This window comes from Anolis carolinensis, chromosome 5 (assembly GCF_035594765.1).
Source record: "Anolis carolinensis isolate JA03-04 chromosome 5, rAnoCar3.1.pri, whole genome shotgun sequence".
Taxonomy (NCBI): Eukaryota; Metazoa; Chordata; class Lepidosauria; order Squamata; family Dactyloidae; genus Anolis; species Anolis carolinensis.
This window is the reverse complement of record NC_085845.1, coordinates 151,239,343-151,263,660: the sequence shown is the minus strand read 5'-3', so window position 1 is coordinate 151,263,660 and position 24,318 is coordinate 151,239,343. Positions and strand designations below refer to the sequence as shown.

The 24,318-nt window shown below is 38.4% G+C and overlaps 1 protein-coding gene across 12 annotated transcripts in view; it reads left to right on the top strand.

Annotated features, from left to right (window-relative positions):
- The window catches only part of grip1 (glutamate receptor interacting protein 1), a 444,940-nt gene that overhangs the window by 309,254 nt on the left and 111,368 nt on the right, over positions 1 to 24,318 (top strand). For 9 of the 12 annotated variants that reach the window (XM_062982579.1, XM_062982576.1, XM_062982581.1 and 6 more), the window contains exon 2: positions 16,710 to 16,790. The exons of the other annotated variants lie outside the window; for them this stretch is intronic. In XM_062982579.1, coding sequence (XP_062838649.1) covers positions 16,710 to 16,790 — 81 coding nt within the window. The remainder of the gene's footprint in view (positions 1 to 16,709; positions 16,791 to 24,318) is intronic. 12 annotated transcript variants of the gene reach the window in all.

The window sequence follows — 24,318 nt, the reverse complement described above, 5'->3', positions numbered from 1 at the left end:
AGAGGTGGCCTTTTTATTGGATCCATCTGCAGACCAGTTGCTCCAAACTTGAATAGACTATGTTAGCAATGTGATAGGAGAAAGCTCATCTATACATTGTTTCCAAACCCATTTAGACCCACAAACCCTTTTTATCCCGACTGAGCTCCTTTATTGAGTGGGTAGTGCAAGAATAAACCCATAACCTAGTATATGCCTGCATTAGAAGCAGAGACAGGTAGCTAAAATTCCCTGAAGATTTCTTTTTTCCTTGTTTCACCTATTGCTTCATTGCCTATAGACGGACTCCAGTTCTTATCATTCTTCCTTTCCTGCATTTTTTCATGTAATCATTCATAACCAGAAGGAACCATCATTCTCTGTCTATTAGATAAGCAGTTTCATTAATACATTCTTTACTTCCAATTAAGAAGATGATTTCTTAAACTGATTTTAGCCTCACAGTATGTAGTAGATGAAGTGTTTTAGCTCTTTATCTACACTCTGCCTTTCCTTCCTCCTCCCCCCCCCCCCCATTTTTGCTTTCTGTATCCCTTATTGTTCCTGGAAGACAGCAATAAGTTTCCCAAATAGCCTCCAAAAAGACAGTCTGTTGTTGCAACCAAAATGTTCTCCCACACTCTTTAGCTTTCAAAGTACCACATTGGGCTATTTTCCAGTAGAAAGGGCTCTCCCAAGAAAAATAACCTGATTTCCTTTACATTCTACTCATATATCAGATATTAGTATGAATGCCAGGTTTTGTCTTGGGGGTGTAACCAGAGTCCAAATGGTATCAAATTTTGGATTGACTGGGTTCTGTAAAATTTTTGCATCCAGATTGCTCTCTGTTTGAAATGAGAACATACCTTGCTTGATCTTTGTAGTCTGATCATTCTGTGTTTAATCAACTTTTTATTTCCGCTCTCAGTGGTTTTCTCTTATAGTTAAGGAAACAATAAACATTATAGCTGGTAGCTAATCGAACAGCTAGAAAAGTTGCTGTCAGTAATGAAATACTGTGTCGTCTATTAGAAGATTTTCCAGGTTATTGAAGCAGAACTGTGTAGGCGCAGTGTGTAGGAAAGGTACTTTTCTGACTATGACCTCCCATAATTCCCCAGGCAGCATGCCCATAGAAATCATGTTGGCTCAGGGATTCTGGGAATTATGCAAAATAATATCTCCAGTAGGCATTTATCAAAAAGGAACCAGAACCAGAGATCAAAACATGGTGATCAAAATCAGAGGAGTAAAATCCGGGTTGAAACCAGAACACTCCACAGTGAGAAAGACTATTGTTGCTGAAGCAAATCAGTGATTGTGTGATTTTTGTGGCTTTTTTCTATCTAGGAGATCTTTGGACAGACAGAGCCATATTTGAATTTGCAAACCTTTAGCTATATATGCAGATAGGGAGGAGGGAGAAAGCTTGTTTTCTGCTGCAGTGGAGACTAGGACGCGGAACAACAGCTTCAAACTACAGGAAAGGAGATTCCACCTGAACATTAGGAAGAACTTCCTCACTGTGAGAACTGTTCAGCAGTGGCACTCTCTGCCCTGGAGTGTGGTAGAGGCTCCTCCTTTGGGGGCTTTTAAGCAGAGGCTGGATGGCCATCTGTCGGGGGTGCTTTGAATGCGATTTTCCTGCTTCTTGGCAGGGGGTTGGACTGGATGGCCCACGATGTCTCTTCCAACTCTATGATTCTATGAGACTCCATGTTGTAGTCTATGAGGCTCACTAACAGACCGAATTGTTGTGTGTAGGACTATCTGACACAAAAAGATATTGAGTGCATATACATTGTAGAATTAATGCACCACTTGCATTGACACCACTTTTAAGTCCCATGGCTCAATGTAGGAATTGGAGCTTGGTGAGTTAATAGCAGGTTTTGGCAGGGAAGGAAAAACTATAGTTTCTATGATTCCATAACATTGAGCTTTGCAGTGTCAAACTGCATCAGTTCTATAGTATAGATGACATTTGTTGTGCATTTCTAGTACTTAGAGATTACCTTGTATTATAGTACATATATTTTACGAATTAAAGATGATCAGGATTGTCTACCTGGTCACATTTTCACAATGTTAAAGGTAAAATAAATGCACACCCACTTCCATTTTCCAAGGCCCCATCTATAAAATCCAAATTATCTGCTTTGAACTGGATTATATTAGTCTACACTACCAAATATTCCTGTCCAAAGCAGATAATCTGTATTTTATATGGTAGTGTAGATGGGGCCCAAATCTGTCAACAAAAGTAATGGTACTCTGATGCTGGTGTTTAACAAACCATAGATATATAGTGGTTAGTTTCAATTGTGTTTCTTAATAAATACAACTAACATATTAATGCCCAGGCCCGTCTAAGTGTGCTTCTATACTCTTTAATTCTATGGTGGTTTATTGCTACCTATAAAAGTATGTATTGAACCTGGAAAAGATTCTTATTAAAGAAATTTGCTTTATTCTTTAGTATGCTGTGAGTTCAATGACAGATCTATAAAAACTTAGTTTATCATATGGTGGTAAAAATAATCCAGTGAACATTTGAACTTTCATCAACATATAAAAAGCAAATATTGATACAATATAAAATCACCTTAGCTTAGTAGCTGTGAAATAATAATTAGTATTTTAATAGCTTTTGTTGTTTATTGGATAATCTGCTGAAGTGTTTTACTTATAGTGGCAATTTTTCATATTACTACATTGCATTTGGGAATGTTAAAAGATGATAATAAAAATGAAAGGGAAATTTGGAGAAACTAAGAAATTGGAAATTCTATATTTATTAAGGAATATTTATACTGCCTTTTGGTATTATGTTTCAGGGTGGTTCCTCCCAAAAATGATTTCCTTGCAAATATATAATAAAACATTGAAGCAGCAGATAATAGCTGCATACAAAATGAGATCTCAAATCCCAAGAAACATTTTGACAGCCCAGAATAATAAAATTCTTTCAGTGGGTTGCTGTGAGTTTTTCGGGCTGTATGGCCATGTTTCAGAAGCATTCTGGAATATGGCCATACAGCCCAAAAACTCACAGCAACCCAGTGATTCCAGCCATGAAAGCCTTCGACAAAACTCCCTGGACAGTTAAAACTCCCTGGACAAATATACGAACTTAACAACAACAGTTAGTCAGTTTCTGGTTGCCCTTTCCCCTTAAATTCAACTTAGAAAGGCATAAAAATATGAAGAAGGAACCAGCAGATCACAGCATCACAGAATTCAAAGGATCATTGCAGGTCTTCCCATTCAACCCCCTGCTCAGTGCAAGATCTGCAATGCATGATTCAACTGCATCTTTGTGGACTGATGGCCACTGAGTCTCTTCTTAAATATCTCAATCAAAAAAAAAAAAGCTTCCCATTGCAAGATTGCTTGCCTTACGGAAGTTGCTCCTAATGTTAAAGATCAACTCTTCTTCCTTGCACATGCTACTTGCTGGAGCAAAAGACTTGTTTTTCTTGTGTGCCTTCAAATAATGTCTGACTTATGGCGACCCTAAGGCAAACCTATCTACTTGTCAAGATTTGTTCAGAGAGGGTTTGCTTTCCTTTGAGACTGAGAAAGTGTGAATTTCTTGAGAGTTTTCCTTGGCTGAGTGGAGATTATAACCTTGATCTCTAGAGTCATAGTCTAGTGTTTAAACCACTACACACTGACACACTATAAGAGTATAGGTAAGGTGGAGCAGAAGTTGTGAAATCTCACTTGCTATTCTCTTAGTGTTCCAACGTCAGGAATAGCTTTTTTAAAGTTTCAGGACCTAAAGCTATTTTTCTAACCTCCATGAGCTTTCATTTTTGGGCTTCAACTATGACTGAGGTGAGTTTAAAATGGTTCTGGACTACCAAATGCCACAATGCTCAAACCAATATAGCCACTTAAGGCAAGCACAAATCCATTGGGAGAAAAATAAGTCAGAGATCTATTAGAAAGAGACTCCCCACAGCAGCACTTCAATTGTTAGACTATATTGGATGGCACACTGAGCTTTTTTTCGCCGTGTCAGGAACGACTTGAGAAACTGCAAGTCACTTCTGGTGTGAGAGAATTGGCCGTCTGCAAGGACACCCGGATGTTTGATGTTTTACCATCCTGTGGGAGTCTTTTTACATGTTCCCACATGGGAAGCTGGAGCTGACAGATGGGAGCTCACCCCGCTGCCCGGATTCAAACCGCTAACCTTTCAGTCACCAGTCCTGCTGGCACAAGGGTCAGTCCTTGACACACTGAGCTAAAAATACCTCACTAGTGGTGATTGTTGGTCCTCCTCTAACTGAAGATAATGAAGCTGTTCCAGATTTTAGTACAAAAGAAAAGGGAGTTATCCAAGCTGCTTGATTTATTTTGGAAATGGGGTTCAGCACCGTTTGCTCTTTAATATTAAGAGTAAAATCCAGAGCAGACTCACTAACATTGAAGTGGAGGTCATCAATCAGCACTGGTCCCACAAGAAAATAAGCAAACATCAGTGGTTCTATAAGCAGCTAGAGTCGCAGGCTAATAAAGGTTATCAGCATATCATGGCTTTTGGTATCACAGTGCTGCTGATAAGTCACAAGGGACCAAATTGGCACAATGGGTTAAACCCTTGCGCTGGCTAAACTGCTGACCTAAAGGTTGGCAGTTCAAATCCTCAAGATGGGGTGAGCTCCCGTCAGTCAGCCATAGCTTCCCATATGTGGACATAAGAAAAGCCTTCCAGCAGGATGGTAACACATCAGAGCGTCCCATGGGCAAGTCCTTGTAGATGACTGATTTTCTCACACCAGAAGCAACTTGCAATGTGTTTGTTTCTGACATGATAAAAAGTCACAAATACCATCATTCGTTCATAAAAGACAGGTCCTCTCTTTTAGATACTGTACATGGCTTTACAGACAACATCACAATACTAAATATTAGTTTGGACATAGTTGAGGCCTAACAAAAGAATTTTCATGCATGTCTATGCAAAGGGAAGTTCTGTTTTAGTTGTATTACCATTACTCATAGCTGGATGTAGCCCATTCTCCCACATCAGGTTCTATTGTGACAGTACTCTGATCTCCAAACATGACATTTCAGAGCTCCAGGAGGATGTAGCATAAAGGCAGACTCTGGAAAATCTTGCTTGGAAAATGAATCATGGGTCATTTCTTAGGACCCAAATGAAAGTGGAGGAAACATGACTAAAACATTTTAACCACTGAAAACTGATCATAACATTACCCTGAAAAACCGAAAGGTTCCTAGAAACATATTTTCTCTAGGAATCACCAGGACCTTCAATCCGACTGGTAGAAGTTAACCATAGAGAAGTGGTTCTTAACCTGGGGTCCCCAGATGTTTTTGACCTTCAACTCCCAGAAATCCTAAGAGCTGGTAAACTGGCTGGGATTTCTGGGAGTTGTAGGCCAAAAACATCTAGGGATTCCAGGTTGAGAACCATTGCCATAGAGTGTTCTTAATGGACATGCAGATTCCCACAGAAGGCATATTACTCACATCTGTGAATAATCAGATCCACAAAAAGTAAAACCACAGATGTGGTGGGCTGGCAATACAATGTGTAGTTAACTTGTACAAAAATTAAAAATTATTACTGAATTCTAAATAATGCCCTTATGGGAAAATGAAAGCATGCTGTTTCTTAAGAGAGAGAGCAAGTTACTTGAAGGCTAGTAGTTAGACCATTAAAATGTTTTCGGCCTAAAGTTCTTATGATCTTGATAGTCTGGAAGTAATTGCTATATTTTAAAGGAAATGGCAAGTGCAAAAAAGTAGAACAAAAGTAGCAGGTTTCTAAATGTGCTATTTAGAGTAACTGTTTAAAATGTATTAGGAGCTACTAGCCATTTAAAATTGGGCTCTTTGAACCATTGAATAGAAGGTGATTGATTACTTCATTGATAATTTGTCCACAGACTCCCTGACAAGCCTGAGCGAAAAAGGGCAATTTATGTGCATAACAGATTGTTGACATTTTGCGGGTTTATGAAGCAGATAATTTAGGCCATGTAGATTACACGTCTGAAAGGAAATGCTCTGTCTCTGCTTTCCTTTATTACTTTTTCTAGTGTAGTTGAATGGTAATGGGTGACAGTAGCCAAATCCTAGCTCCAATTTTATTATTTAAAATTAAACTTTTGAATGTAGACTCCCCAATCTTTAGAAAAGAAACATTTGTCTGAAAATATTAATTCTATTAAAGTTTCAAAATCATCTTCAGATTTTGCAAAATATCCAGTTTTTAGCAACTTCCTGGAAATAGTATCATCACACTTTTTTTATTTGAGTATCTCACCCACATTTCATGAGCATGAAATATTTAACATTTTCCTGCTTTCAATTTGGTTAGTACTTGACATGCATTAAGGCCTGAAATTTCCTCTTTAGATGAGTACTTTGCTTTATTTGATCAAGGCTATGCTGATGTTTCTTTGAAAAAAATGTATAGTATTGCTGCTGTGGCTATGCATACTTTCATGACTATTAGGCTAGCACTAAGGAGCCCCTTGAATACATATTCTGAAATTACTATTTGTAAAATTATGTAGTTCCCAATGAAAAGTGAAAAGGAAAGAGGAGGGGATGTCTGGCAGTTTTTTCATTAACAGTTTCTTCAGCAAGGAAACATTTGAACTTCAGTCATTCATGCTACAAAAAAATCCCTGATCTGGTTTCATAGTTTCTTAAACATTACCTCAGATTATTGATCCCATAATAAACTATCATTTATGGTGAACTGCAGACTCAGTATAGGCTGATTGGCCAATTTCTGTGAACCGTCCATCCATGTCATGTGAAAATGACACCTTGAATAGCCATGGGCCAACTGACAAAACAAAATGATAGATGGGTTGTTGTATGTCTTTCGGGCTGTGTGGCCATGTTCCAGAAGTATTCTCTCCTGACGTTTCGCCCACATCTATGGCAGGCATCCTCAGAGGTTGTGAGGTATTCCATACCTCACAACCTCTGATGATGCCTGCCATAGATGTGGGCGAAACGTCAGGAGAGAATACTTCTGGAACATGGCCACACAGCCTGAAAGACATACAACAACCCTGTGATCCCGGCCATGAAAGCCTTCGACAACACAAAATGATAGATTTTTACTCAAAAATATGCAGCATTTCAGCTGTCAACTTATGGGGACCACATCAGTTTCAGAGGGTTTCATTAGACAAGGCATAATTTGTAGAATATATTCCTCTAAAATATAGTGTACAGAACTTGATCTTCATTGGTGGACTCCTGTCCAAGTCCTGCCCAGGACTGACCCTACTTAGCTTCCAAGATTCCCATATGGGATCTTTGGGCGCTGCTTTAAAATATATGCACACATATATGTACCTTAACATTTGTATTGAAATCAGTGTCCTGTTTTGTTAGTTTGTTTTGTTGATGTATAGGTAATGACCCTATGTATATATAAAGACTTGAATCAAAGAAAGAACATTGCATAGAAAATACAGGCAGCTATAAAACTAGAGCTTGCCTTGGAAGTTTTCTGAAATGTAACCCAGGGAATTCTGAAGAATTCTAGAAAATACATATGCTACATGATGAAATATACAAGACACGCTTTGATGGCATGGAGAAAGGGAGAGGAATTTCAAAGAGAGACTTAGAGAGAAGGCAAAATGTTAAATAGGGATTTCGAATGGGCAAGAAGGAGAATTCCAGCTACTGTAGTCTCATTTATCCAACCTTCGCTTATCCAGAGTTCTGTATTATCCAACGCAGTCTGCCTCCTACCCGGATCCACAGTTGTTTCTCTAGGCAGCAACACACAGTGGGACAATATGTCCAACAAGTGGCAGACTTGTAAAACATGATGTTTTAGTGCTTATTTTGTAAAATCATAATGTAATTTGACGTTTAATAGGCTTTTCCTGAATCCCTTATTATCCAACATTTTCGCTTATCCAGTGTTCTTGCCGGCCCATTTATGTTGGATAAGCGAGACTCTACTGTATATTCACTGCATGTAAGGATTGCTTTGGGCATTCAAGAACTTTTATCTCCTCCACTATTGACATGAATGGATGTTATCACCTGCTGCAAATAGCATATATATGAGGGCCAGTGTCAGTCTAAATTGGGTCCTTACCAGGAAGCAGAAAGTGAAAACCCTGCTTTCTCTGTGCACTTTCTATTTAATGCTATAGCCCTTTTAGTTGCTCATTGTTGGTTTGATGCTCAATCACAGCCATAAAATAGATTCAGCACTTTGGACAACTCCTTTGAAAGCTGGAATATCTTGCTGCTCAGCCATATAACCGAGAATATCAAGGCAGATCATCCACAGATCATCTGCTTTGAACTGGGTTATCTGAGTCCACACTGCCGTATAACCCAGTTCAAAGCAGATAATGTTGGATTTTATACAGCTGTGTGGAAGGGGCCTCAGTGCCTTTAGACTTGGTGGCTCTGAAGCATGTGGCTACAGTTTCAATCAGCTTGCAAAGCAGCAATTGCTGTATTGCTCTCTTTTTTTCAGCATTCATATTAAAGCTAAATAATGTCATCTCCGTCTTTTAAAAATTAATCTGAAAACACAGCGCAGAGTCAAAAGGAACTGTTGTTGTTTGCACTTGCTATCTGTGCCGCTTTCATTCTTTACTGCAGAAAAGGCAGAAATGCCCATAGAATGAAGCAGGATAGACACATCCACCCATGACCCCAAATGCCTCTTTCTGACCCTATGTTTGTCAAAATAGTGACCAGAAGAGACACAACATGACTTCTATAGCATTATTTTGACAGCTCTACAGCTGGAAAAAGATTATTTTGAGGAGGTACTTCAATGGGAATAGGAGGGCATTTTTAGCTCTTTTGTGGTGTTTTATGTTTTGGGGAAATAATTCCCCAAAATAATGCCAGAGAATGTTTTTCGATATGGGGGTGTTCAGGGGGGCTTTAGACTAGGAGACGGCATTTGGTTCTGGGAGCGTGGAGTTTGGGGGCCACAAATTTCCTAGTGCAGGAGTACATGAAGCTATAAGAGACCCAACTCCCAGGTTAGTTAGTACCTCCCTTACTGAGTTTGTCCAAAGCATAGAGGTAACTGGATTCACCCTCTTTAAGACCAGCTCTTTAAGTCCTTGGAGCTCGGAATTTCAGTGTAGCTTATTGCCAACCCCCTCCCCCATTAACACGACCTCCTACTTTTCATTTCCACTTTATAAAATAAATTCCTCCTGTCTACTACTCCTATTCACCTTATATTTAGCCCATATTTACTTTACAGATCCATTGGGGATTCATGTGTCTGTGTAAAGGGTTCAAATGACCATATCATAAAGACAGGGATGTGTAGAATTAACCCTTCTGAAAGCACTTCATATATTATTTGAAATTGTGTATTTATGTGCCTTTAAGTCATCTGTCAACTTGTGGCAACGCCATGAATTCCTTTGGCAAGGAATGCCTTTGCCAGTTCCTACGCCTGAAATAGAATCTGTTCATTAGTGGTCTTCCATCCAAGTACTAACCAGAGATGTTCTTACTTAGCTTCTAGGCAGGATTTGGTGCTCTTTGGCTATTTAGGCCATTATTAACAAGGAATCATTAAAAATCACAATAACATCAACCCTTCCTTTAGGGTTGTGTCTATCTCTGCATCAATGTATCCTCTATCTGGCATTCCCTCATCTCTTTTCCATCTGGAAGAACCTAGTTCATCTCTCAAGAAGCCTGGGGAAATTACAGTCGAGTTTGTCCTAGAAACCCTGGAATGACTGCCATGTCTTTACACTGTGTGCTGGCACGTTCATAGCTCTGTTAAAAAAAAAATAAATAGGAGGAGGAGGAGGAGGAAGATGAGGAGAAGGAAGGGGAGGAAAGAAGGGACAGATGGAGGGAGTTCAGCGTTGATCACTCTTCTAAAGGTCATTTATCTGATATGACTGCATGTTGTCTCATGTATGAAATGGAAAAAAGATGTTGTTAAACATTTTAGTGAATGCAAATAATACCAAAAAGATTTAATTTTGTACTTTCTGGAAGATAACATGAATTGTTTCATGTTCAGCTTTTAGGCACAAGGACCAATATCAAGTTGACAACTTACAATATACAGTTCTATCAATATCACTAGCTATAGATAGATAAAAATAATTCAGGGAAACAGGCATGACGTACAGCATTTTATAGCAGCAATGCTACTGATAGCATCACTTAAAAATTTGGATAACGTGTAGCTTTTCTACATAATTGGATAGTTTCTATAAATAAACTTCCCCACAAAAATATCTGTGCTTGGGGTCCATTTCTTTGCCAATGGAAAATACAGTGGTAGTTAGCTACATCAAAAAGAATTTTCTGTAGTCACAGAGTTAAGGGAATTGCTGGCACAGCAGTTGCTTCAGAACAACATAATGACTTGCTAGAAATGGTTTGTTTATCGCAGGCTGTCTAATCTCTCAGCCAGAGGAAATTAAAAAGAATCTATTCACGTAATGAATGCAGTTCAAGGAATGCATCTTCATAGGAATGTTATTTCTACTATAGAATAAGATGTAGATAGCTATAATGTGATACCACTGGAAATGAGAAAGGGAAAATATGCATATGTGCATGCATGTAGCAGTCTGAATAAATATAATTTCATTCTTGAGCTATGGGCATTAAATTTGCTTAAGCTTTTTAGGATTATTCATTAGTTAGTAATGAATAGATCAGAGGTGGGAAATCTGCTTTCCTTGGCCTAAACTCAAGGAAAGTTATATTTGGACTATAGCAAAAAGTTACCCTTTTGGACTGTGAAAGAAGTTACTATTTTTGAACTGTAACTAATTTTGGACTTCAGCTGCCCATGTTTACTAGAAAATTCCTTGGAATACCTCACAACATGTCAATATTAGGAGAAGACCGTACAGAAATTTTGCAGGCATCTTTTTTCCTTCCAATGGAATTTCCAAATATCAGTAAATGCAATTATCACCAGATCAAATTATACTAACATCCTTCACAATTTTGAAGAGCATTCACTTCTCAATATAATGGGACCTTGGCATTTGCCTTGGATACCAAAATCGAGTCCCATTATATTCAATGGACAAGTACCATTATGGACAGAGGTGTTGTAAAATGGTGTCCCATATAAATGGCAAAGTCTAGGTTTCCTTTTTTTGAAGGAAGGGTGGTATTTTTGACCAGTGGTTGGCTAAATCTGCTGATGCAGAATCCATGAATATGGAATGCTAATGATTCGTGAATATCAGGGCCTCAATGACTATAATCTGCTTCTTGATGGGCTTCCTTATAATTAGTCTTGAAATGCACTGCATGTATGTTCTTATCTTGAACTCCAGCATCATTCCGCCTGAAACTCCCAGAAATTGTTTCAGTAATAGCTGACATATGCCAGAGTAGCTGTTGGGTTTTTAAAAGTTTATATTTAAGTGCTGTGATATTACCGTCACTTTCCAGAAACTAATGAATAAACACTATGTTGCAGGGGCATATTAAGGGCATATGCAAAGATGCCTTCCAGAGAAAGTAGTTGAGTTGCGTATGTACATTTTTAACTAGCGCTGCTGCTTTTTTGAATAATGAGTGAAATCCAGGGAGCCCTTATTGAGTAAACTTGGGGACTATTTCCTTTTCCATACTGTTTCCAAAGTTCCCATTCTCTGAGGTCACCTAGAATGAATCTAATTTACATTTGAGAATAGCTTGCCAAATGGGTTGTGGAGCTACATAGGAGAAGGAGGTTACTTTTTATATTGTATCTTCCAGAATCTTCAAGCTAGATGGCCACTAGTAATACTAACACAGGATTTCTGGTAGTTGTGTTCAATAAGTTTTCCAAACTTTGAGGAAAGGGATCTCTGAAAGCCACTTGTGTGAGACCTACAGCATTGCTCTCTAAAAATTGGTTCTCTGGGGAGCATTCACTTACAAGGTGTGTTCTCCTTTTGCCCCACAAACAGAGCAGTGAGATCACATTTCAGAGATATGCTGTAGTAAATGCTAAATCTGTTTCCTCCTGCCAACTAGCATGAGCTGGATTGATTCCTGACTCCAGGTGCATCTACACTGAAAAATTAATGCAGTTAAACACCACTTCAACTGCCATGGCTCAATGCTGTGGTATTTATAGTTTGGTGAGACATTAGCACTCTTTGACAGAGAAGGCTAAATACTTTGTTAAACAGCATTAGTTCTATAATGTCGGTGTACCCTCCATATTGTAGAATTCTAGCCTTAGTTAGCTATAATACTGTGCAAGTGGCAAAGGGAGAGGGTATAACCTTTCAGATGAAAACTGTCATGCTTCATTCTATATGATTGAAAGTGGCATAGAATTGTAATGTCCATTCATGTTGATTGCTTTACCTGTTCAGTTCCTATCTGCCAGTTTCATACCGCATGCCTCTTCATTTGTTTGCTTATGGTGAAGGAAATTCCACATCCAGCAAACTGGCAGAAACGTTTTTCAACATATTTCAAAATCCTTCTTGAATTTAGCTTTTATTGAGTGTACCTCTTTCCCTTTTATGTACAAGCCAAAATATGCTGACAATATTTACCTACTGTTTCAGCAAAATGTGAACCCACTCCTACCTCCTAGTTTTGCAAATGCCAAATGCAAACACATTCAGTTAGGTTGAAAAACATTTTAAAACACAATACCATTGATTAAAGAGAGTAAGATATAATTGGGCTATATTTAGGTTTTACCTTGATTGATGATGCCCTCCCAACTCCCTTAGGTTCTCTTCTCACAGTATTTCCCACTACAGCCATGGGAAGGAACAAGCAAATACATCCCGAAGACATCATTAAGCAGATATGCTCATGCAAATTTATCTCTGGTTATTGTGAGCTCTGAATTATATGGCCTTGTTTGTTGCAGTGAGACCATGCCCTTTGAATCTGTTCTGCTTCTGGTTTCATATAGATGCACTTGGGATGCATCTGTATGGTAGAATTTATGCAGTTTGGCACCACTTGAACTGCCATGACTCAGTGCTATCGAATTGTGGGAGTTCTCATTAGGCATCATTATTAGCCTTCTCTACAAAAAGTGCTGGTATCTCATAAATGTCACTGAGATGTGGCAGTGAAATTGCATTCATACTGCAGTGTAGAATGAGACTGCAGCATATACTGGAAGAGCATGCCCGGTATCATTTGGTGTCCCTTCACTTTTTCCCAATTTGCAAGAGCACAAGTTAATAAAAACAAAGGACACCAAAGTGAAAGACTTGATGTGCTTGGTTGGATATTTGATTGTCTGTTTACATTACCACAATTCCATTTTCTCATATACATTTGCCAGTACAGAGCTGAATTTTTTCTTATTCTACTTGTTCAATTGAAAGTGGTCATTGTGTTGGCTTCTTATGGCCCACAGGTGAATAATGGAGAAAAATTGGCCAGTTTCAGAGTTAACACAATTATTATCTCCCCTTAGAGCAGTGGTTCCCAACTTTTTTCTGAGCAGGGCCCACTTGACCAGGGACCACTTTGACCAGGGACCACTCTCCAACATTAGTACCAAAAGGGTTACAAATTGATTTTTGGTCAATTTTAGATTCGGTTTGGTTATTTGGGGTGCTGGTTCAGAAAATTGCATTGGATAGACCACATCGGCTCTAGTTTCTGTTACAGAACATGTGCCATCCAGTAGTCACCATCTGCTCACCCACAGAAAACCATATTTAATAATCTAGAGCTGATGTGGTCTATCCAATGCATCGGTCAGCTCCGCAGAAAGGAGCGGAAATAACATTAATAAAATAAAATAAATAAAGAGGAACGAGGTTTGCAGATTGGACTTTTGTTCTCGTGACCCACTGCTGGGCCGCAGCCCACAGGTTGAGAACTACTGCCTTGAAGACAACAAGGATGGATGCATCTCATCTCACATACACATTTTCTGCCCTGGCTTGCCTTTCCCTTCTGCCTATATGAGTGAAATATCTGGGAGAAGGCATGCTTTTTTGTCTCCTTTGTGTTCCTTTAAAAAAAATCCAAATGTGGTTTTAAATTATTCTCACCACTCTCGCTTCCATATTGCATGAAAATGAATGGCCTTTCCACTTTGAAGTAATTTCCAAAGGAATCCTAGATGGTAGAAGAGATAAATACTGTAATCAGTAAAAAGGGAAAAAATGAAACCTCTAGAGGGTCAGTCGAAAAGAAAAAAAACCCCTATATTTTATTAATCTGCTGGGCTCCTTTTCCCTGCATCTTGGGAAGCCACACGAGATAACACTAGTCTTTGATATCTCTATCCATTTATTCTTAAAGTATGTAAATATGCATATGGTTAAAACTAATTGGCCCTCCCAGTTCAAAGGGAAAAATGCAAATAGAAGTACTTGATGGTACTTTAAGAAGTGCTTGAGAGCCAGAATGGGATCTAATCTTCTATTATTTTTATTGCTTATTGAGCAAGTGTAGTAAACACTGTTCAGTTGCACAACTTCCTCAGACAATGTCTTGATCCCTATTTTAACAGGGCTCAGTTAATGCTTAATGCTCTCCCCTGGATGTAGTTTTTTTTTTCTTTTCACTCACAGTGATGTTGGACCAGAATTACTTTGTGCTACAGTGACTGAATAAAAAGAGTGAAATTTCACAATGAAAAGAGAGAAAATGTGAAATTATCACAATCTGCAACATATACAGTTAGTCCTATGAGGACTCTGGACCAAACTACATATTATTAGTCAGTCTATGCAACTTTATCCTGGTCTGTATGTGCATCTTTATTTACCTTGAAAAAGCACTTAAGAAAGAAATAACTGATACTGAAGATAGATGGGATGCCTGCTCTTTCCTTATTCCATGTTGTGTCTTTCCTAAGTAGTTGCATATCTCATTGAGGTTAGGATCTAATGGTTCCCTTTTTTAGTTGGGGAAAAAATGTAATGATCCTCATTTCTAGTAAGGAGAAGGTCTAACGGTTCCCATTTCCAACTGGGGAGATTCTAATGGTCCCCATTTCTTGTTTATGGAAAGCTCTAATAAGCAAAGAAAATTGAACAAACACTCTCTTTTTTTTTAAGCAACCCATTTCAACTAGGGGACCTCTCCTACTAGGTTGGAGAGATATAATTGAAAAGTGCTCTCTCTCCCACCTTGCTTCACTCACTCATTCCTTTCCACACTCATATACACTCATTCATTTTTGTTCAATTCATCTTGGTGCTGTATGAACAGTGGGAAAGATGGGTAAGAATAGGAGTAAGAGCTTGTCCCTCTACTCCAGGGGTCCCCAAACTAAAGCCTGTGGGTCGGATCCGGCCCTCCCAACATCATTTACCTGGCCCCTGTCCTAAACTTTAGACTTAGGGTTGACCTAAGTTTGAAACTACTTGAAGGCACACAACAATAATAATCATAATTTTTGACTATTTCATCATAATCCGGCCCCCAACAATCTGAGGGACCATGAACTGGTCCTCCACTTAAAAAGTGTGAGGACCCCTGCTCTACTCCATACAATCCCTTTGGCCAAATTCAGCATCGGAAGCAATAAAGGAGTGAAGCAAAAGCCATTAATCCCACCCTGATCTTTTGCTACATGTAGCTATCCAAGCAGTGCCCCAAATTTGGTTGGCCACAGCAATCTCAGACATCGGATACTGCAGTTACAAGAGTCTCTTTAGCCATTTCTCCCCCGGTGACTCCCCTTTGGTAGAGGGCAGTGATGTATGCACCACACAGCCTGTTGGGAGCCACAGGTTCAGGTCGTGCTAAGCATCTCTAATACTTGTGAAAGTGGAGGACCGACTGTATTCCTATGTGTCTTCTGAACTGTGGCAAGCTGACCCCTATCCATCTAGTAGTCATACTCCCTTCCCACTGTTTCAGAAAGCTGCTTAGATGTCCCCACTTTGCCCCTCAATATTCCCAAGAGGTGGGATCTCATGGCTTCAGGATGATGCTCACAAACCTTCAGACACACAGCTTTCACCACATCTGAAACATTTGTCTGGGACCTTGAATTGCTTCCACCAGTTGGAGTGTATGGTTCCCTGGTCTCTCTCTCTGTAGGGCAGCAACATTTATATATAAATGGTATCAGTGGACAGGATTAGGAAAAAGATCCATGATTGATTAATAATTTTCAATTGTTAATACAGTCAGTGGCTTCTTGCTTTTCATGTGTTCACATTCATCTATTATGCGAGACATCAGGGGTTGGTAAGGTGCCGCCCACAAGTCTGTCCCCCAGCACTTCACTATTTTTAAAGATTAGCATGATTTTGAGATGACTGTAACCTCAAAATATCCCTGCTGTTAATGTCTAACTCCCCCCCCCCCCCCACATGCACACACATACTGCAAATATCTATGTTTTCGTCATTGTTTGCCACAAAATGGCAGCAGGATATGATCACATGGTCCTTTGGGTTGCTATTTTGACCAAAAATTTGAATTCAAACTGAGGTATTGCAGTGTGTTGGTAAGTGTTGCCCATGGGAAATTGGTCTCTGTATTTTGTGTAGCCAGCCAACCTAAGTTTATGCTCATTTTGGGGGGCATGGACAACTGATGGAATAACTATGACAGTTGTGAACACTTGATAGAAATGTGGTAATTTAATTCTAATGCTACTTTATAAACAAGGACTTCTCTGCCCCCCCCCCCCCCCGCCCATTCTGCCACATTATGAAGCGGCAGTATAATTCATTTGAGGAGTCAGGTGAAATACATGGCTTACCTTAAAACTGAGCTTTTGAATATTTTCTGTGTTTCAGATGAGAGCCCATATACTAAATCTGCAAACCAGTCAAAACCACCTGAAGGAGCATTGGCTGTAAGGAGGCAGAGTATTCCAGGTACATTGCTATTTTTAGTTTTAAATAGTTCTCAGTCCACAGTTTGAAGGAGATTCTTTGAATTCGTTAAGTATTGCCTGCTCTTTATATGAAAATCACCTCAAATTGTTCAGACAGGGCATAGTTCTCATTTCTGCTCCTAATTATAGCCATGCAGTAAGAAGATTTAGGTCGATAAGGAATGGCTAAAAAAAATCTACAAGTGACTCCTTTCATGCTTTCTAAGGCATCTTCCTGTGTGGAACTCATAGACCTCATCAAGTGACTGATTAGTGAATCGTGACTGTGTATTAAAAGGAAGCATTTGCCAAAAGCAATGCAAGAATTTGCTTATTCCAAAAATAGAAATGTCTAAATGTCATCATTCTTTTTACAATCCAGATTCCCACTGAACATATTTGTATCATTGTTTCCATAATGTGCCATATGGGTGTGTTTGGCTAGGAATAAGTAATGTTTAAGGGAATGTTTATATCTACCTGATTAATCTGGAGTAAATGGCTCCTGAGCTGCTCTGATGCAGCCCCGGAGCATCCTCAATGTGAGAATAATAGGTCCTTATATTGGCAAATGAACAGCTTATGTTTCTATATTTTGGACATTTTTTTTAGAAGACAGGGGGCAGATAAAGCTATATTTTGTAGTCCCAGAATCATAGAAAAATCAGATATATTCCTGTACATTTGGTTTTTGTGACCTAAATGTTGGCGGTTCGAATCCAGGGAGCGGGGTGAGCTTCCGTTAGCTTCTGCCAACCTAGCAGTTTGAAAACATGTAAATGTGAGTAGATCAATAGGTACCACTCCAGCGGGAAGGTAATGGCACTCCATGCAGTCATGCTGGCCACATGACCTTGGAGGTGTCTACGGACAACACTGGCTCTTCGGCTTAGAAATGGAGATGAGCACCAAGCTCGAGTCGGACACAACTAAACTTAATGTCAGGGGAAAACCTTTACCTTTACTATTCTAACAAGTTAGCCAACTCTCTGAGATTTGTGTCATTTGCAAACTTGATAAGGATTCTCTCCATCCCGTCATCTGAGACTAGTCATTCATAAAAATGTTGAAGAGTAATATCCCTAGGACAGAGCCCTGGAAACTTTGTTCAAGACCTCCTTTCAGTTTGAAGTGCAGACGTTGATGAGGACTCTTTCAGCATTTATGCTCAAACCATTTATGGATTCACATGACAATGCTCCCATCTACTGCAAATTTAATCAGTTTGCTATCAATATATTATTGGGAACATTATTGCACTCATTTCATTCATTCTGGATGTCAGATTAAACCAATTCTATATACTCGTATATTTACTAGACTAATGCATGGATCATTAAACGGTTATCTTTCCGAATTTACGCTTCTCCCTATTTTTCAAAGCTATATTCAAAAGCATATTTGAAGATATAATTTATTTAAAATGTATAAAATTAAGTTAGCTAAAATATATTCAAAATTTTTCAAGGTTCCAGATATTTAGAGAATTATTATTTTAGGAAAAAAACAGATAAAGATATATTGATTTTGTGAGCAAGAATGTTTAACGCACCCAATGCAGACTAACTGCATTGTGGATTTGTGGAAGTGCAAAGGCGCATACAAAATGGACTGATTCATCCATACCTAGCTTCTAAAAATGTGTGGTGTTCCATTAGCAATTCTTTCAATGTCTTTCTTTATGTCTCTCACACATAGACGACCCTTGAGTGGGAAATACAGTACATGGTCTCATCACGGTCTTAACCTTTTGCGGATACATCTTATGCTTTGAAGTAGAGAGAAAGAATGGCTTTATGAGGAATAAGAGAGTGTTCATCAAAAAGACTGAGACTTCCTTGTCAATTCACAATGTCGCTGCTGTTCCTATTTTTTGCTGTCGCAGCACTCATGTAACTCCAGTCTGGTGTAACAAAATAATAACCCCTTCAAACATCAAACACATGTGAGAGGATAATGATAAAAAGTAAGAGACAGTGGAGGGTTGTAGGATAGAGAAGGTGATGCTTTGTATGATCAAAAAAGCTGCTTCCTGTGAATATGTATACTAATCAAAACCGTTACGCTATAAAGACAATATGCAACTTTATAACCCGAGAGCACTATAACATTTTGTAGCCAAGTCCTTCCTGTTTCTTTTTTTCTGACATCATTTTTTATCTTATTTTTATTTATTTTCAGTATATTGTTCTATTTACAAAAATTAGGAATGGAAAAGAAGATAGGAAACTTGATGATCATGGGTAGAGGCAACTGCACCTTGCATTCTCAATAATGTTGGATTACATTTCTAACAAATATTATTTCTCTTAGGTTGGTTGGATTTTAGATAGTTGTTCTGGTATCATTACAAAAATTCTCATGGAGGCCGTGGTGGCAGATGAATTTTATCCCCCTTTTCAACATGTATTCCCATGTACATTTCAATATTATGTCCAATCTTTTGTGCCCTTTTAATCATGTGGTCTTTTACTTGATCTTCCTTTGTGGTTTTTTAGTAATACTTTTTAGATTCTAGCAATCAGTTTGTATTTTCTTTGCAGTTGTAGATCTAATTCTGTATCTCCTTCTTGAAAACTCACTTCTGGATGATCTTGCCATTTCTAATGAATTTGAAAATATTGGAACCAGGAGATCAGGCCCTTCCAATGTAGCCTTTTTCATGCTCTTTTGTCATAAGTTATTTTATGTTGAATTTTAAATAATTTTATCTCAAGAAAACTAACTTTCAGGAAGGTCTTCAGAGAAGCAAATCGTTGCTCTGATTTGCATTGTTTTTGTTATGTGTCTTACTATGGCAATTCTGTCAAGATTTCTTCAGAGAAGGTTTGCTATTCCTTCTTCTCAGGCTGAGAGAATGTGACTGCCCCAAGGTTTCCATGACTGAACTGAGTTTATCTCCTGCTGTCCTGATCCAATGCTATGCCATTATGGCTTTCTATCCCGATTGACATAAAGAGATCAAGCATCTTTTTCAGTGTAGCCTCTCTTTCTGTACTCTGAGAGATGAACTGAAATGACAAAAAGGCTCAGTAGCGTGTCACAACAATCACTTGCTGCCAAAGGTTGTAAAAAGCCTTTTCTTGTTTGTTTGCTTTGCCTTGAATTAGTTATTCCCATTTTGTGGCTACTTTGCTTCAATGGATATTTCTTGCAAAGATATATGAGGATATTCTGTTTGGTGTCAGACAAATATTTCACATATCCTTGTGTCAGCACTGATGGGGCATATTTCTTCTTAGCTGTAATATCTGCAATACTTTAGTACAGAGAGTATCTGCCATCTTACACATCTGTATGCATGTGTCTCAGCCAGTCTGAGCAACTGAAATGTAGAACCACAGATATAAATCACACAGGTTCGCTCTCCTGGGATCTCCCACTGTTTCATCACCTCTGTTGTTCCTGCAGATTTGGCTGGAGTTGGAGAAATGACATATATTAAAGGAACAAGGTTAGAAGGGAGTATAAGTGAAAGAGCAAGATTGAATATCGAACTCCTAAACAAAAGGGAGAAAGACTGAATCCAGAATTAATAGACTCCTCGTGAAAAATGGAAGAATTCTAAAATATGAAATTCCCAAAAAATCAGAATCATTTCATCCAGTACTCTACGTAAGGGACAAAATTTTCTGAGAATAGGTTTATTAACAAAAAGATACATAATATTTAATGTGCTTTAAAATATTCCAAGTAAACAAATAGACGTTCTCCACCAAGTAAAACATATGACCACCCCAGAGCATAGAAGCATCTCACGGCCAAGTCAATGCTGAATGGTGGAATGTGGGAGTTGCAACTCCAAAAAATTCAAATTTCAAGCCCTGGACTACCCTATTCCTCAACTTCATAGTTCTTTTTGAAATTTGGTGGCCAGCACTATACACATCATGGAAATATGCAGGAAGGCATCATAAATGCCAAAGTACCACTTAAGTGCTCAATAACATGATGTGTCTTCCGAAAAGAAAAGAAAAACCGAAGAAATTTGAAAAAGTAACTATAGGTGACAACAACCCGGCACCTTATTTGTTACATTATATTGATATCTCAGTGTGCAAAGTCCACAAATGACTGGTTCTATCATAAGGCTATATGGACCTGCTGAGAATAACAGCAATTAATTAAAACGAAGTGCAGTGTGGTTGTACCCAAATTGCAGTTTAAACATTTGTAAAAATTGCTCTTTCTCTCTCTCTTGGCATAGCTTATCACAGTTAAGTTGAATCACGATTTGGCTGTATTGTTTCTTTTAATGATACAATTAACTCTGCCTTTAAATTATGTGCCTTGAAAACAGTTTACAAAACAAGAACTAAGCAACAGGGAGACTCTGGTGTAGGGTTCATAATAGTCAACAGTACTGTTGTTAATAAACCCTGGTCCTAAATGAGAAATAAATTTTTTGGGTTACAATGTTTGGTCTGTATTTGTCAAAACAGCTTATTCTTGTTCAGATTAGTGCTAGAGTAAACTGTCTTTCTTGAATTAGAATAGATTTAAGCAAATGCCTAAGTAGACTATGAATCTAATCCTGTATGACTGGATAGAGCAGAGGAAACTGCTGACACCATAAACAACCAGGGCATGTCTTTGCAAAAACCTATTTTAAGAAAGTGTAGTTATTATGGCAGATTAATGATGATTTCAACTCTTGTTTAAATTGCAGAGAGAGAAAAATATTCGAGGGGGCTTTGTGTAGATTGTTACTTTATTAAGGAGGAAATTATTCACTTAAAGATGGTGATAAATAACTTTGCTTCTGGCTTTTTTAAGAGCCTTATCCAGTTCACAAGAACCACCGCATGGAATTTACTGGCATTCCAGGGAGCCTGCCAAAGCTAAGTCTTTTTAGCCTACCTCTCATGCCCAGGGCAACATACAGTAATGGAACTGCAATCACTTTTGCTCTGCCTGGTCTATTTATCTGCAGCTCCATCTGTTCCCATTTGGCCTCCCAGTGCCCTACTTACGGGTGGAAGGAATGGGGATGTAAATGCTATAAAGCAGAACTTTATGATATGTAGGAAGAACTAGAAGAGCTCCTTGAAAATATTGATGGAGGGCATATTTCCTGTAATAGAATGTGTAACTGCTATTGTTCTGTCCTATGGAATCATGGGACTTGTAGGTTGGTGCAACAGTGGAGCTCTCTGGCTGAAATTTCTAAATGCTGCTCTCTAAATTCCTAATCCCAGACCAGAAGAATGGAAATTAGAGTAACATGATAGCTACTGGGATAGGCTTTCACGAAAAGACTTTGTAAAAAAACCTTCTTTGTCGGAGGCTTTGTTAATGGAGGTATCCTTTTATATGTGTTTTTTAAAAACAGCTCAAGAAGATGTGGCCAGCTACACATCCTTCCTGAAAGCAGCAACTGATCACAAGAGTGGAATACCATGTTAAACAAACTGAGAACAAATGAGAAAGCCCTTTCCTTGAGCCTCCTCCAATCTCCCCTAAAAGTTATAAAATCTAGAAAGGTTCATCTCTAAACCAGCCAATTTGGACTGAGAAGAAGGCTGTTTTCTGGAGCCACAAAAATATTATGATGATTACTATTATTATGTTTACTTATACCCCAATTTCTCTCTCCACAAGGAGATTCAAAGTGTCTTATACTAAAAATATTTCAATACAGTTTAAAGTCTACAAACATTAAAACAGAATTAAATATCATTGATATTGAAAAATTCAGTTAAAATCCGCAAAAATCTATTCAAAACTAAAAACCACAGTAGCTCCTGACTTGATCTTTTTTAGAAATGGGCCCTTTTGAAATGGGTCTTTTTCCTTGACCCATTTCAAACCGGCTTCAGAGCAAGATATGGAGTTGAGACTGCTATGGTCATCTGAGTGGATGATCTCCATCTCAACATCGACAAGGGGAGTGTGTCCCTGTTGGTGCCTCTAAACCTCTCTGCGGCTTTTGATATCATCAACTATGGTATCCTTCTGGAATGCCTGGGTGTGCTGGGTATCAGAGGCACTGTGCTCCAGTGGTTCCAGTTGTACTTCTCAGGCATGTTCCAGCTGGTGGTGCTTGGGGTAGCTGCTCCACAAAAAAAAAGCTGCTATGTGGTATCCCACAAGGATCATACAGCTAACAGTACATCCTAGTACAAACCTTGACATTCTATGAATCAATGTAGGTGACTACAGTTTTTGTACCTAAGTTACAGATTTAGTTTGTACTTCCCTTTTCAATATAGAACATTAGTTTCACCTTGAAAACCCCCCATTCCTTCCCCTCTTCCCACCTCCAAATGGGTCAGCTTATATCAAAACATTTATTTAATTGATATTAGTATCCTTTGCTGGTGGTATCAGTGAAACTCAAGCATATAAAAAGCAAGAGTTGATAACGAACAATGAATTATGTCTCTCAACAAATTGTTTTTTCACGTATCAGCACTGATGAAAATTTGTTTAGAATGGTACTAGGAGAAAAGTTTGTGTAGAACAGGAAATTAGAAGTTCTTCAAGTTCCGTGATAAACAAGATCATTAACTCTGCTGATTGTGTTTATTCAGTGCAGCTTTCCTCATTTCTAGATTTTTGACAGCCAAAGGCTATATACTATGTTTATGCAATATACCAGCCTATTCTAATGCAGTTATTCCAAATCTTTTCTGTAAAGGTAGCATAATTTAGACTTTGCATTTTCCAGCCTTCAAGAAGGTCATACTCAACTTAACTCCTTTTTCACTCTTAAAAACTATTTTCCATAATTTGTTAATATTTCCAGAAAATTCCTTTGATCTTGTATTTGGAAAGTATTATGGTTATCACTACTTTCAAAAAGTACTATAAATGAAAAAGTGCCTTATGTTGAGGGAAGAAATAATAATGCAGTGATGCTCTGAATGATTAAATAAATATAAGCACATCTGGCTAAAGGTACCTTGCTCTCCCTTTATTGACTATATACACTATAATGAGATGATATGACATTATTTATAAATTGCCTGAACTGCTGATGAGCTGCCATCACCAAAACCACTATTCTTTAAGATATGAGTGTAATTAATAGTAGTGGATGTAATATGAGAGTCACGTTGTTCAATGACTTATAGGAGGCACTCCCTCTTCTATACCAATTCTGTGTCTACTGTCTATCCTTCTAACTGCAAGTTTCTGAAATAGGGTAACCTGTATTTGTATACCTAAAAATGATCATATAAAAGAATGTTGCGGGATATACAAGTTCTTTCGGGAAACCCCCAGAGGTACTTAGAGAACTAGATTCCCCACTCCCACATAAGGTATTGGTTAATCCCCATTATGTTGTTCCTGTTTTCCTCCAGCAAACAGGTTCCTTCTCTTCCTATTTTGATGGAAAGGCTGCTTGTTGTTCTACTGGTTATTTTCAAGACAATTTAGACTTATGGCAACCCTATGAGTTATAGACAAGCAAATCATCCTATCCACAACAGTCACATCTTGTGGACTCAGATCCAGCTTCGTTGTTTGAGTCTATTCATATGTAATGTAGTATTCTTCTTTCATACTACCTTCTCTCTTACCAG